The 12210-nt window shown below is 38.9% G+C and overlaps 1 protein-coding gene and 1 long non-coding RNA gene across 9 annotated transcripts in view; one reads left to right on the forward strand and one right to left on the reverse strand.

Annotated features, from left to right (window-relative positions):
• Positions 1-138: 138 nt before the first annotated feature.
• SLC24A5 (solute carrier family 24 member 5) lies at positions 139-10353 on the reverse strand. The gene is made up of 9 exons (XM_080607133.1): positions 8587-10353; positions 8148-8327; positions 6695-6778; positions 6502-6605; positions 6076-6176; positions 5011-5294; positions 4081-4287; positions 1097-1198; positions 139-554 (listed from the first exon to the last, which is right to left on the reverse strand). Exons 1-9 carry the CDS (start codon positions 8786-8788, stop codon positions 232-234), a joined length of 1587 nt encoding a protein of 528 aa, XP_080463259.1. The 5' UTR covers positions 8789-10353; the 3' UTR covers positions 139-231.
• LOC308200804 overlaps positions 6489-12210 on the forward strand; it is a 140475-nt gene continuing 134753 nt past the window's right edge. For 7 of the 8 annotated variants that reach the window (XR_013955823.1, XR_013955824.1, XR_013955825.1 and 4 more), the window contains exons 1-3: positions 8196-8334; positions 10396-10705; positions 11642-11721. This is a non-coding gene — a long non-coding RNA (uncharacterized lncRNA). Of the gene's footprint in view, positions 6626-8195; positions 8335-10395; positions 10706-11641; positions 11722-12210 lie in introns of those variants that run through there. The other variant, XR_013955822.1, reaches the window with a different exon arrangement.

Consider the following 12210-nt stretch of genomic DNA (forward strand, 5'->3'; position numbering starts at 1 on the left):
TATGCTTGTTGTTGTCATACTGTAATTCTTGACTCTAAAGGAAAGGGCTCCAATTAGGCTGTGATGTTTCTGTTCTACTTAATATTACTTTAATGCCATGACTTAGTTCTGTAAATAAGATTTAGAGCCCAATGGGAGTTTTGGATTTATTTTTTTTTAATTTGACTAAATGAAGAAACTGATCTTTCTCTTCTGCTTTTATTTTTTCATCAGTATAATCACTGATTAAAACTAGTTACCGCAGACCCTTGTAGGATTGTTCCCTATGATGCCAAGTTCATATAAAATTGATAATACGGTAAATACTAAGTACAGTACAAGACAAATTGCTCCCAATTTTTTATCTATTTTCCAGCCATTCAGGTGAATTGCCAGAAAAATAAAAACAACTGAACAGATGAGAGAAATGGCTGTGTATGTCAAACCACTGCTGTTCACTTCTATGGGTCCTGATGTATTTATGAAGGCAGTTTTTATAAACCAGGGTATTCCCAAACAGAGCATATCAAATATGTTGGATCCTACAATGTTAGACATAGCCATATCTCCATTTCCTGTAAAAACAAGAAGTACAAATAAGCCCGCATAGTTGTGCAGTATGAAATTGCCAAACTGTTTTGGAGGAACAGAGTATCGGTCCTCAACCTCAAAGGGTAAAACACCCTTTTCAGCCTTTTTGTTCTAAGAACTATAGATACGATTCCACAGACCATAGTTTTGGGTACTGCAAACATAAAAATGTCTCCCTATATCACCAGCATCTGCAAAGTTGCACTTAAAATAAGCTAGACAGGTTACTCTAAAATCCACAGTTATGTTTAAAATACCAAGACCTACGGTTATGTTTTGCAGTAAAACTGTTAACGTGCTTAACAGCAAATCAAACCAATCTAGAATACTTCTCAGAGAGGTTTTTAAATGTCTGAACCACAGCCTCTTTGGGTAAGCTATCTTATTTATTAGTAGCAAACTAAAATCTAGAATCTGGAGCAAAAATTTTAAAGTCACTCCTTGAATTTCCAAAAATGTTAATTTTTTTTCCATAGTACCTTTTAAACATGTCTATTGAAATGAGCCTGAATACCAAAAGCTTTACCTTTTCGAGCCACCAGCACACTTGCAACTGTATCTGGTAAGCTTGTTCCTGCTGCAAGTAGTGTGAGACCCATTACTGACTCTGGAATTCCCAGTGTTTCACCTGTAGTTGGTAAATAATGGTAGAAAACACAAGTATAGTTTTAGCTTGTTTCATCCAAAAAATTTCTTTGGACTTTTCTTGCTGGAGAAAAGATCAGTAATCATACAATAATTCCAAGAGGAATCTGCTCACTAGCTTAATGTGACTAAATATAAAGTGACTGAACCATGAAGTATTTAAAAACAAGAACAAAGGAATGTCATCCTGTTCTTGTTCATCAGTCAAATAAAAAGGAACTGTGATATAGTAACCATCTTATTTTACAACTTTCTCAGAGAATTAAGAGGAGGGTCTCCACTGTTCAAAATGGTATGAATTATGAATTACTCTTTCAGACACAGCAGAAGTTTGAATACCTAACATTTTTGGTTTTGAGCATCTCATCATTAGCGCTTGAACATGTTTTGGAGCAATAACTCTTATAATAAAACATTCACTCTTTAAAGGGGGAGAAAAAAGCACGAGTTTCATAGGGAGGAGGGTCATTAAGATTGTTACTGCAATACTGTCTCAACTGCATGACTTACACACTTTGTTCCGATTAGAAAGCTCAAGTTTTTTAGTTCTTTTGCTGAATTTAGAAGAAGCATAATGAAGAACTGTTAAATGACTTAAGTATGAGTAAGTCTTTTAGAAGCACGATTTTTTTTAGGTAAACACTTTAAGAACAGTTTTAAATGGTTATTAAAACAGCAGCCTACCCCTCCCGCCTGTTTTTAGTACCATATGTGCTGAAAGAGTATTAGTTTCTAACTTAAAATACAGTGATTCAGGTCTTCAAAACTCTTTTAGCTGCCTTTAGTTCTACATACCATTCACAACCATCTACATGCTGAAGTTCTTGATACTTCTGTTCAAACCGTTACATAATTAGTTTTTCTTAAACTTTTGTTCACTAAACACTTAATTTTTTTTGTTGAAATCTGAATTCTTGCTTACAATGTTTTGACACCAATAAGCACAGTTTTCTTAAAATAAGAGGCGGTATGCTGTAAGCTAGGTCAGCAATGATTGCCTAGTACATACCAGCTTAGTTTAGATCAGCCCAGTAAATTTATGTTTGAAACTTACTTTCCGTTCAAAGGGACTAATGTGATCCTGTTGTAAACTTTTTACTGGTATTTCTTTTTTCATCACTCCTAATGTAAGAGATGTGTAGGATGGAGGGACCAACACGATCAGCTTTTGTAAACTAATCTAAGCAAATGAAGGTGAAATATGAGTGAAGCAGCTTTACGCACCCAACAGTAGTTTCTAGCCCTCTGAAAGTTATCATAGAATCTAAACTCAGGTGAATCTATTTTTTTTAAGATAGATTAATCTTCTAGTTAAAATGTAGAGTTGTTTTTTTTTCTTTTCGTTTTCTGGCAATTGACCATGAAGAGAGAATGGTCTTATTTTTCTAGCCTTTGTTTCATTTGTGTATCAGTAGCAGTATCTTGCTATAGTAATGAAAATTTCTTTGCTAGTAACAAAAAGGTGTACTAAATTAGGTTTGTTCTTGACCATCAAAATGTAGTCCCCTGCTATGAAACACATTCTCATAGGCCATTCTCATATGAGAACAATTCTCATAGGCCATTTATGCAATGATAGAATATTTTTGAGTCACCTTTCATGAAAGAACCTAGACTTGAATATATATATATATACATATGTGTAATTTTTAGAGTTTTAATGTGTAAATAGAACATATTTGACCTAGAAGTAGTGGGACAAAGACCCCAAAGCTGCTTGTGATGACTCCTCAACATGGACTAACACTAACACATTATTTGAAACTCCAATGTACCTGCTTTCATATGAATTAGTGTTTTGTCTAGAAGAATGGCAATAACTTTCATTTGGATCCTGTTTCAAAGGCTTCTAGCATTCAGACAGTAAACCCTTGCTTTCTAGATACAAGTGGAAAAATTTTTGACAAAGGAGTGAACCTGCTGGGTGTTATATCCAGAAATCTATTAGTAATTTCTCACAGGTCTACCTTTGTGTAGGTCTGTGTCTGCAGTCAACATTTATTGAATTTAATTTGAAGACAATTTAGGATGCTGAACTAGCAGAATACTGAGGTAGGATTGGTGAGCTATAATGTGGAAATGGCAAGCTTTGTGCAATTTCTTTCCTGTTTAGTGGTTTCTTTTCTGCTTGTTCTTAAAGACTTTTTTTCTTAAGCTGACTGGAGAAACAGTGAAATGAGGAAACTTTTAATACTTTAAGATATTTTTAGAAAAGTTGTTTTTACACTCTTTCACACCCTTTCCCTCACTTAAAAGCAGTGCTTTTACTGTTTGACTTTATGATGTGGATTTTTAAGAGATACACACATACCTGCACACCCAAGAATATTTAATGAATATACAACACTATAGTTAAAATAATACAAAAACGTGGGCATCTTTTTTGGCAGTTCATTTAATGCCAAGTCTCTTATTATAGTGTTCAAAAAAATTATAGGTATAGAAATAATGGATATTTTTACAAACACCTGAACCTTTAATTCCAGTCTTAGTGGCTTCCATGTGTGTCAGACTTTAGCTTCATGAATTTATTGCTGTGTACCTAATTGTTTCACTTCATGAAGCAGTTTAATGAAACTGTCCTTTTAAATATAGGCTGTTTTTTGTAGCTTTGCAAACAAATTCTCTTTCATGTGATGATAAGCAGTCTGAAGCAGCTAAATTCTAAAGTAGTTTTCATTAGATGGAAGGAGGCAAATGAAGCAGTCAAACAAGGGTTTTTGTTTGTTTGTTCTAAGCAAAATATGTGTTGCTAAACTAACTGTTAATTGTAAAAAAGAAAACTTCGCAGAGAAAAAGTGTTTTTTTTTTTCAGTGATTCTTCATTGGCTGCTTCTGTAAAGCAGCAGTAGTTAAGGTACCTACCTGCTATCGTTATCATCCATACAAGAACGTAAGTTATTGCAGAAATCCATGCTGCTGACATTAAAAATGTCACCATGAACCAGTTCCTCCAAAACCGTCTTCTGCAATCTGGTGTAGTCAAATAGAGTAGTGTAATAATAGGAAGAGATAACACCCACAAAATTCTCTTCATATCTGCTTCAGGCATGGTGAAGACACTTGGATGATCTGTTGAGGAAGTAACTGTTTTAAACTGTAGCATTATGTTTGAATCCTTAGTATACAGTCATACTATTTGCTTCTACTTTTGAGAATACTGGAAAAAGGTTAAAAAAAAATAATTCTTTGTGACGTTGTAATTGTCGTCTTATTAGTACCTATAACACACTTGACTAAACTCTGAAATCAAATGTTCTTTATTACCATGTCACTAGGAGAGAACCAAGGTGGATGAAAAAATTATTTTCCTGTAAGGTTTATGTAAAATGTTTGCCAAGATTTAGTACCAGCTGCTGATTTGCTGAAGTGAAGAGGAAAAGTGATCTGTGGCCCCATCAGAGCTATCGCTTTACTTATGCTATAATGCATATTTTGAATAACAAACTGGCCATTTGTCGTAAGAGTACAATATAAGTACAGAAGCAGCATGCGTTTCAGCTGATACTGCGTTTTACAGGCTGAGTTGCTGGGAAGTTTCAAATATGCACAGCAACAACTGATGTTCTATTACTGACACAAATAAGCAACTCCCCTAGCATTCCTCTAGTAACTACTATAAATATCACAACTATAATTTTACTTAATGTTATATTCCAGGGAAGAATAATGATTTACTTAAGTACTATGCTAGAGTTCTTTTGTGAACAAAATCTGAATAATATCTCAAACCATACTCTTTATTAGAACTGATGCAAACAGGCATGTAGCGTTTAAATTTAATAATACTTCTACCTTCAGAGATTTCATCAAGCCCATACAAGCCTGTTGAAAGTTGAGAATAGTCCATCTCATCTTGAAAAATACCACTATCTGTTCTTGACTGCTGACGAATTAGAGGTCCACTCTCTTCCCTCCATCCAGCCAATGGCTGCTGCTCAGCATTCTCTTCCATAGCTTTTGTAAAATGCGAACAGCAGGGACTGAACCTTTTCATGAGGCATTGGTTGATTTTAATGTCAAAACACAGTACCAGAATATAACACCCATATATTAATAATAAGGAAGCACTTTCATACCTAGAATGAAAAAAAAAAAAGAAAAAAAAGATTTTACATAACTTGTAATATATATATTAATATATAAAAATAAACTCATTAAAATGGCTGGCATAAGAAGAGAAAAAACTTGCATGAATTGTGAAAGGCAAAAACAAAAGCATCTGTTTGCACTTGTATGGGCAGTGTCATGGAAGTTAGTAAGTGTCTCCATGTCTTTCAGTAGTTTGATTCATTCCACTCCCCTGCAGAATCTTGTCTGTGCATTGTATAGCTGCATGTTTTCCAGGGGAACTTACTGAACAACTGATGTTTGCAAAATTGAGTCTTCATATGATGGTTATGGAGAGGTATAGAACGTGCTATTCTGAGTGAGAAACTTCAGGAATATAGTACTGGACCTGACTGTACTGAGACAACAGGAATTTCAGTGTTGACTGAAGAGTGTTAGTGTCAGAAGCTCGTGATCCGCTTCTGAGACATGTTTTTTTAGTGGTTAAAGGATTAAAGGAAGCTTCTAAAAGAAGCAAACTCTGAAGACTAATTGCTATGCCAAAACAGGTATGATAGAAATCCTGAAGTCTGTACAGAGAAACCTATGCAGATCACACTTTATAAATATGCAGGGTTTGAATGTTTAGGTAATGATCGTTACAAGCATTGTGATTTTCTACATTTTTAAAGCCAACAGGATGTTTTTTTCTGTTAGTGAATGGCAGTTCAGGCTACTTGAAGTTTTTTGTTTTAACACTGTTTCACTAATCTCCAGTCAACATGACCTCAACACTACTCGTGCTCTTACCAGTAAATTCTGCTGTCAGATATCATCGCAAGGACCGCCGCTACACTAATTGTATATGCCAGGCAGTCTCTAAACAGCGGCCAACAGGATAGCCTCGAAACCTGCAGATCACAGATTCATTCACATTTTTTTTTTAAATTTGTCTGTAATACTTTCACTAAGTGCTGTAAATACTGCATCAATATGTTGTTTCTATATTATGTACAAATTTAAGATTCTTAGGAATGACTTAAGTATGATATTTAACAAGTTAGTGTTTTTAAAAACTTTCATAGCAACTTATCTTAAAACAGATTACATGCTGGTTTTGCTACTAAATAATAAACTTGACAGTTGTCATAGTAAGTCTCTCTTGACTTTTGTTGGCAAAACAGAAAGGATAACCATTTGGTTCTTAGGTATGGAACTATCAAAGTTGATACATACCATGCTAGAAAGCAGCCCACAAGCTGCACAAATCCCAAGAAGATTATAGATTGCTGATCCGAGGATGGTGCTAATGCCAATATCTCCCTTTGTCACGAAGACTCCTGCAAGCAAAATGACTCGGGTATGTTCCAGTTCAGCAGGCAAGGTAAAGAATTCTGGATTCTGAGGAGTCAAAGCATGTGTCTCTTACCTAGAAAAGCAGTGACAAGCTCTGGAGCTGAGCTTCCAGCAGCCATAAAAGTTGCTCCAGCAACATCCTGAGAGAGGCCAAGGCCTGAGGATAGAGTAAAAGTATTGCTTTAAAAATAAAATTAAAAAACTTCAGTAGTGTGTACCTATTACATGCATTAGTATATGATGTTAAAAGCTACTGCAGTTCAATGGAATGAACTTTGCTTGCTTTCATACAGCTAATGCATTTATTTGAAATGACCAAAATGTATTGAAAGGGTAGCCTCATTTATTGGGCTAACTTATTCCCAGCTTTATTACAGAAAATAGTTTAAATACTAGAAGAGGAGCACTGATAGTAGAAGACATTTTGGCATGATCTTAAAATGTAAAATAGGCATACTTATGTAGGATCTGAGTGTATCATAAGGATAACAATTGCAGGGAGATTCCTTGGACTACAGTGTGATAAGGCTACATGATTCAAGGCAAGTCTATTTCAAGGGAAATCTGTGCTCCTGTGTCTTAACATACCAGAAATATTAGGTAAATTCAAACCAATGCTTGGATGAGCCTGTCTTGCTTGAATGCAGTAAGATTTTTGTTCTGGTAAGTTGTCTGTTTCAGAAATTTAACTCGCTTTTTTGATCAAGGTGTGCACACTAAGAATAGGCAAGTATGGCTAACTATGGAATGACAATCTAACATTTATTGTCAGTAAACAAACAAACAAACAAAAAACTAGCTCTGTAGCAGTGCTTAAGCTTACATTTCCTGTAAGTGGTCCGATGTGGAGAATGCTTTCCAGTTCAGGGATGAGTTTCCCTAGCTTTTTTGTTTGTTTGTTTTTTAATTCTTTGCAATGAAAAGCTGAACTCTCAGCCAAGACCATCTTTTTAATTCTGTGGTCTGCTGAACCCAAGGAAATTACCACAGGTTAATGAGATTTCACAGAACTGCTGTAATTATATTCCTTTTCTTTCTGTGTCATCCCTTTTATATGTAAGCAGTTGCTCATACTGGTACTTGTTCAGTACTTTGAAAAAAATACCAAAACTTCAGCAAGGACATCAATTCCCATGATTTAATATAGGAGAGGTTTGGGATTTTTTCCTTCCTCCCCACCCCCCCCACCCCCTTTTCCCCCTCTTGCCTTTACTGGTAACGTGGATTTACAGCTACTCACCTAAAGTTATATCATATTGTCAGTTTCCTGAGGAAATTTTAAGATTTTCTTCCAGGTATAAGGAAAGCACATTTTAAATAAATGCTTAAGAGGAGTGTAATCAGAGTTTATTTTTCAATACAGCGTTGATATATTGCATTGAATTAAATGTTTTATTGATAAAGTCTAACTGTGCAAGGAGACTCAGAACTTTAGTTTGGTCTCCAGAGCACTCCAACTTTGGTACTTTTCAAAGAGGATCTACATGAACTTAATTTTAGAGGAAAAAGGAAGGATGTTCACTTACATTCACTAATGATCTCTAGGGAAGGCAGGAAGTAATCATCGCACACAATGGACACGGCCAAAAACATGTAAAGTATAATTATGAAATAGATAACGATTCCTCCATCCTTTCTCTCCTGTGGTGTAAAAAACCCCTCAGGAAACTCCGATGAAGAGGAGAGGACACAGTTCGTCCTGTTTTCTGAAAAGTGAGTACAAGGGCGTTACGCACCCCCACGCCGCGTAGTTCTCAGGCAGCGGAGCGGCGTGTGCTCCACACGCGGGCTGCCTTCGGTGGGGCTCTTTCTCTGAAAAGGGGTTTATCTGCCTCGTAGGCTCCAGGGCAGCCTCGGGAGAACCGCTGGAGTCGCCGCGGTGCGAGCGGGCTCACACCGGCAGCAACGACCGCGGGCAGAGCCCCTGAGGGGGCACCCGCTGAGGGCTCAGCTCCCGGCTCCTACCTGCGTCCGCAGCCGGGCGCTGGGCCCGCGCTCCCCGCGGCGGCGGCTGCCAGGCCGCCAGCAGCAGCGGCAGCAGCAGCAGTGTCCGCGCCACCCGCCGCCTCCATCGCCCCTCAGCTCCCGCTCGCATTTCGGCGGTGCTGCAGCGGCTCTGAGCGCCGGGAGGAGAGAGGCGGCCGGGGTTGGGGCCCCGGACGGTCATGTGAGGGCCGGGGCCCGTCCTCCCCCCGCGCCTCGTGGAGTCCCGGCCCCGGGCTCCCTCAGGGTGCTGCCGCCCCGCCCGAGCCGCGCCCGGCTCCTCAGGGCGGCCGCGAACCGGTCACCGGCCCCCCGCTCCGAGTGCCTCGCCTGGGGGCTTCACCTCAGGCTCCCTCAGGAGCCGATGGGTACCGCTGTCAGGCTGTCACTGCCTCTCTCTCCACATCCTCCTCTCCATTTGAGATGGAAGGTTAATTCAGCCTGTTCTGATGGAAGCTGTATTTTTTTTTGGGCCAATTTCTCTTTGTTCCCACCGATTCCACCAAAATTCCTGTCAGGCTGTGCGAGTACCGGCCTTGTCCCCCCTTGGGCGGAAGAGATGTTCGTGCTATTTAGGTAAACTATTCAGCAAGGCCGAGACCGACCACGCAATCCTTCCCTTCGGAGCTGGTTAACTAAAATTCTTTGTCTGGTGACCTTTTCACAATGAAGTCATGTGTATAATTGAGGATTAAATGGTAAAATACAGTCTTTTAGCAACATGGCTTTATAGAGCCATTCCCCCCGCTTCCCCTAGCCACTGGTTACTCAGAAAGGAAAAGAGTTAGTTTTCCACTAAATCTCTTACAGACGTGTCTCCACAAACGTTTTCAATCCCATTATGCAAAATGACATTTTGAGGTGCCTGTGTTGCTATTAATCATTTATTAGGTGCAGGGCTAATGCTTACAGTTGTGAAAAACACGGGCAAACTTGAAAATGGTGTTTTGCTTCATTGCATCTAATCCTTCCAAAATCTTGTTCCCTACATCCCTATTGCTCGGCTAACACATGATCAGCCTCTCTCTAGTATACAGAAGATGAGATAAGGTGATAAAATGGTTATTTTTCTTCTGCAGTAAAATGGAAAGAGTAAACAATCCTGAAGCCACCATTAGAACATGAACACTCGCAATTGCTGTTGCCCGTTTCGGAACCTTCTGTGGCCTAAATTTTATTTATTTATTTATTTTGCTTACCACAGTAAGAATGATTTTAACAGTCAACATTTTTAGAGGTGACAAGTACCTTTCAGAGAATGAGTTATCCATGCTTTCTGAAACATATACCAAAGTAGAGTTATGGCAGCTGCTGCTCCTGCTTTACAGGAGGAAATAAATCATTTTGGTTTTGAAAGATTTAAGGATAGGATTTTCTTCCAAATCCCACTTTCCACCGTAATAAAACGGTACAAATTTTCTTGTCTAAAGTACCAGTGTCCATTTCCCTAGATAGGTCAACAGAAAGGGTTTCATTATCAGGATAAGCAGCTTCCTTGGCATTACCTGGCTCCTTCCCTTCGAGCTTATCACTTACTTACTCTTAGAACCTCAGCAAAATTTTCTAATATCTGCTGTTTCACTTCAATTTAGATAATTTTTTGATGATGCACTCTTTTTTTTTACTGCTTTAAATTGCTCATGGACCTGCCATTCTGATTGGAGTGACTTCTCTGGTACAGCATAGTGCTTGCTGTGTAATTAGGAAAGCTTAGTCATGTGATTTCAGGATTTGGAGGTTTTACTATGGTCTGGTTTTGCTATGCATTCAAGCTCTAATTCCTTTTTGCAGGCACCCCCTCTCCTTGCATAGCTGAAGCAAACAAGAGCTTTGATTTTGAAGACTGAAGCCTACTTATTTTCCCAAGAAGTTGTGAGTGAGGTTGCTGTGCTCACGCCCTCCTTGCAAAGCACACCCTTGGAGAAAGCAACAAATAGACGGAAAAAAAACCCAAAGTCTTTCAGCGTGACGAACCATGTGCTACATATCTGTGTGCTTGACCCAGTGCAAAAATACGCACAGCTAGACTGTGTTTTGGCCTCAGCATGGCTGGCTGCCTGGTCTGGGCTATTTCAGTCTGAGAGCCTTCTGCAAGGCTGAGGTGAGTCAACTAATAGTTCAGATTTATGTGTGCTGCTGCATTTTTGGCTGCTGTTAAGATAAAGCCCAAGCCCTTAGTAGTAAAAAATAATATGTAAATAAATTTTTCAGAGCTTCTGAAGGAGAGACAAGGGCAGAGGTTTGCTATTCAGGTTGCTAACACTAATGACCTACCACTTAATGGGCTATGCCAGAGTCTCCCATGGCTGCCCAAGCACAAAGCTCTTAGAGGGTGAGGTAGCCCCAGACTACAGCAGCCATAGTTCCTTTCCTGTTGTCCATATTCTGATGTAAACTAACTGTTATAAATCTGAATGCCCCCCATTCAAAGGAGGACTGTTTTATTTTGCTATGACTTAAAGCAAAAGGAGGTTGGGCTGTCTAGAGATCTGACTCCACCTGTGAGCTATTTAGAGTCTGATGGACAGGCTGATGGGCCAGATGGGAGAAAATGTACATTGGGATCAGCTGGTCTGTCTCTGGGCAGCAGGTGCTCTTCTTCCACAGGTGAGGTAGAACGTTAGCATTTCTGTATACCTGTACAGCGAATTTTGAATTTCTCTGGCTTCCTTAATTATATGTGCACTTGCATTTTTTTTTCTTCTAACTAAAGCTGTGAGCTACTATTTCAGTCCTACGTTGATATCTGTATAAAATTAGCCCAATCTGGGGTTGAATGAGTGCACTCGGACAGCCCTAGAGCTCATAGGAGTGCAGCTTGCTGGTAGCTATACCCTAGTGGTATGGTTTCTGTGCCAGTATGTGATCCTTGATAGAGCTGCGTGTTTTTCATGGGATGCTCTGTGTAAGTATACACCAGTAATGCTCCTGATGGTAAGGCCTAATGTGCTGGGGAGCAAATTAAGTGAAGATGTTTTCATCCTCAAGAAAATCCACAACATTTTTTTGGTAAACCGGTATTATCTTTATTTGGCAGAACAGAAGTGGAGGATGAAGAGGTAACTGACTGCCTGGACAACTACTGCGATTGGAGGCTGTGCTAGAGCTGTTCAGAAGGTTGGTTTCCACAGTCCTGTTCTTCTGATCATGCTGCTCATATGGCTCTTTGGAAGCTAGAGTAGCTATCTGTGTAAAATGGTGGTCTCTAAAAGAGCTGGTAAAATAAACTCCCCTAACCTGGGATGTTCAGATATCATCCTAAGGTGATGAGATAGATATATTACTGTTGCAGAGTTAAAATAAGTTTCTTCAGTATAACTCCATTATTTTTCATTTAAAAGATAAATACACTGTCATTGTCAGACCAGATATTCCCCTTTGTCAGCATTTCATGGCTCACTTCCTAGATCTAGATAGATTGATGATAGCCATTTAATATTCTTTTCTCCACAAGCAGTGATTTGAGAGTTGCCAACTCTCATGATGGCTGCTGTTTTTCTTAAAGCATCAGCTTCCTGAAGTACATTAGCTGCACCAGAATCCTATCTTGTTTTCCCTTTCTCTCAAATAAATATTTGCAGAGAAAGCTTGAAAAAGTGAATCTCA

This window comes from Anser brachyrhynchus (assembly GCF_964034855.1).
Source record: "Anser brachyrhynchus genome assembly, chromosome: 11".
NCBI classification, from domain to species: Eukaryota; Metazoa; Chordata; class Aves; order Anseriformes; family Anatidae; genus Anser; species Anser brachyrhynchus.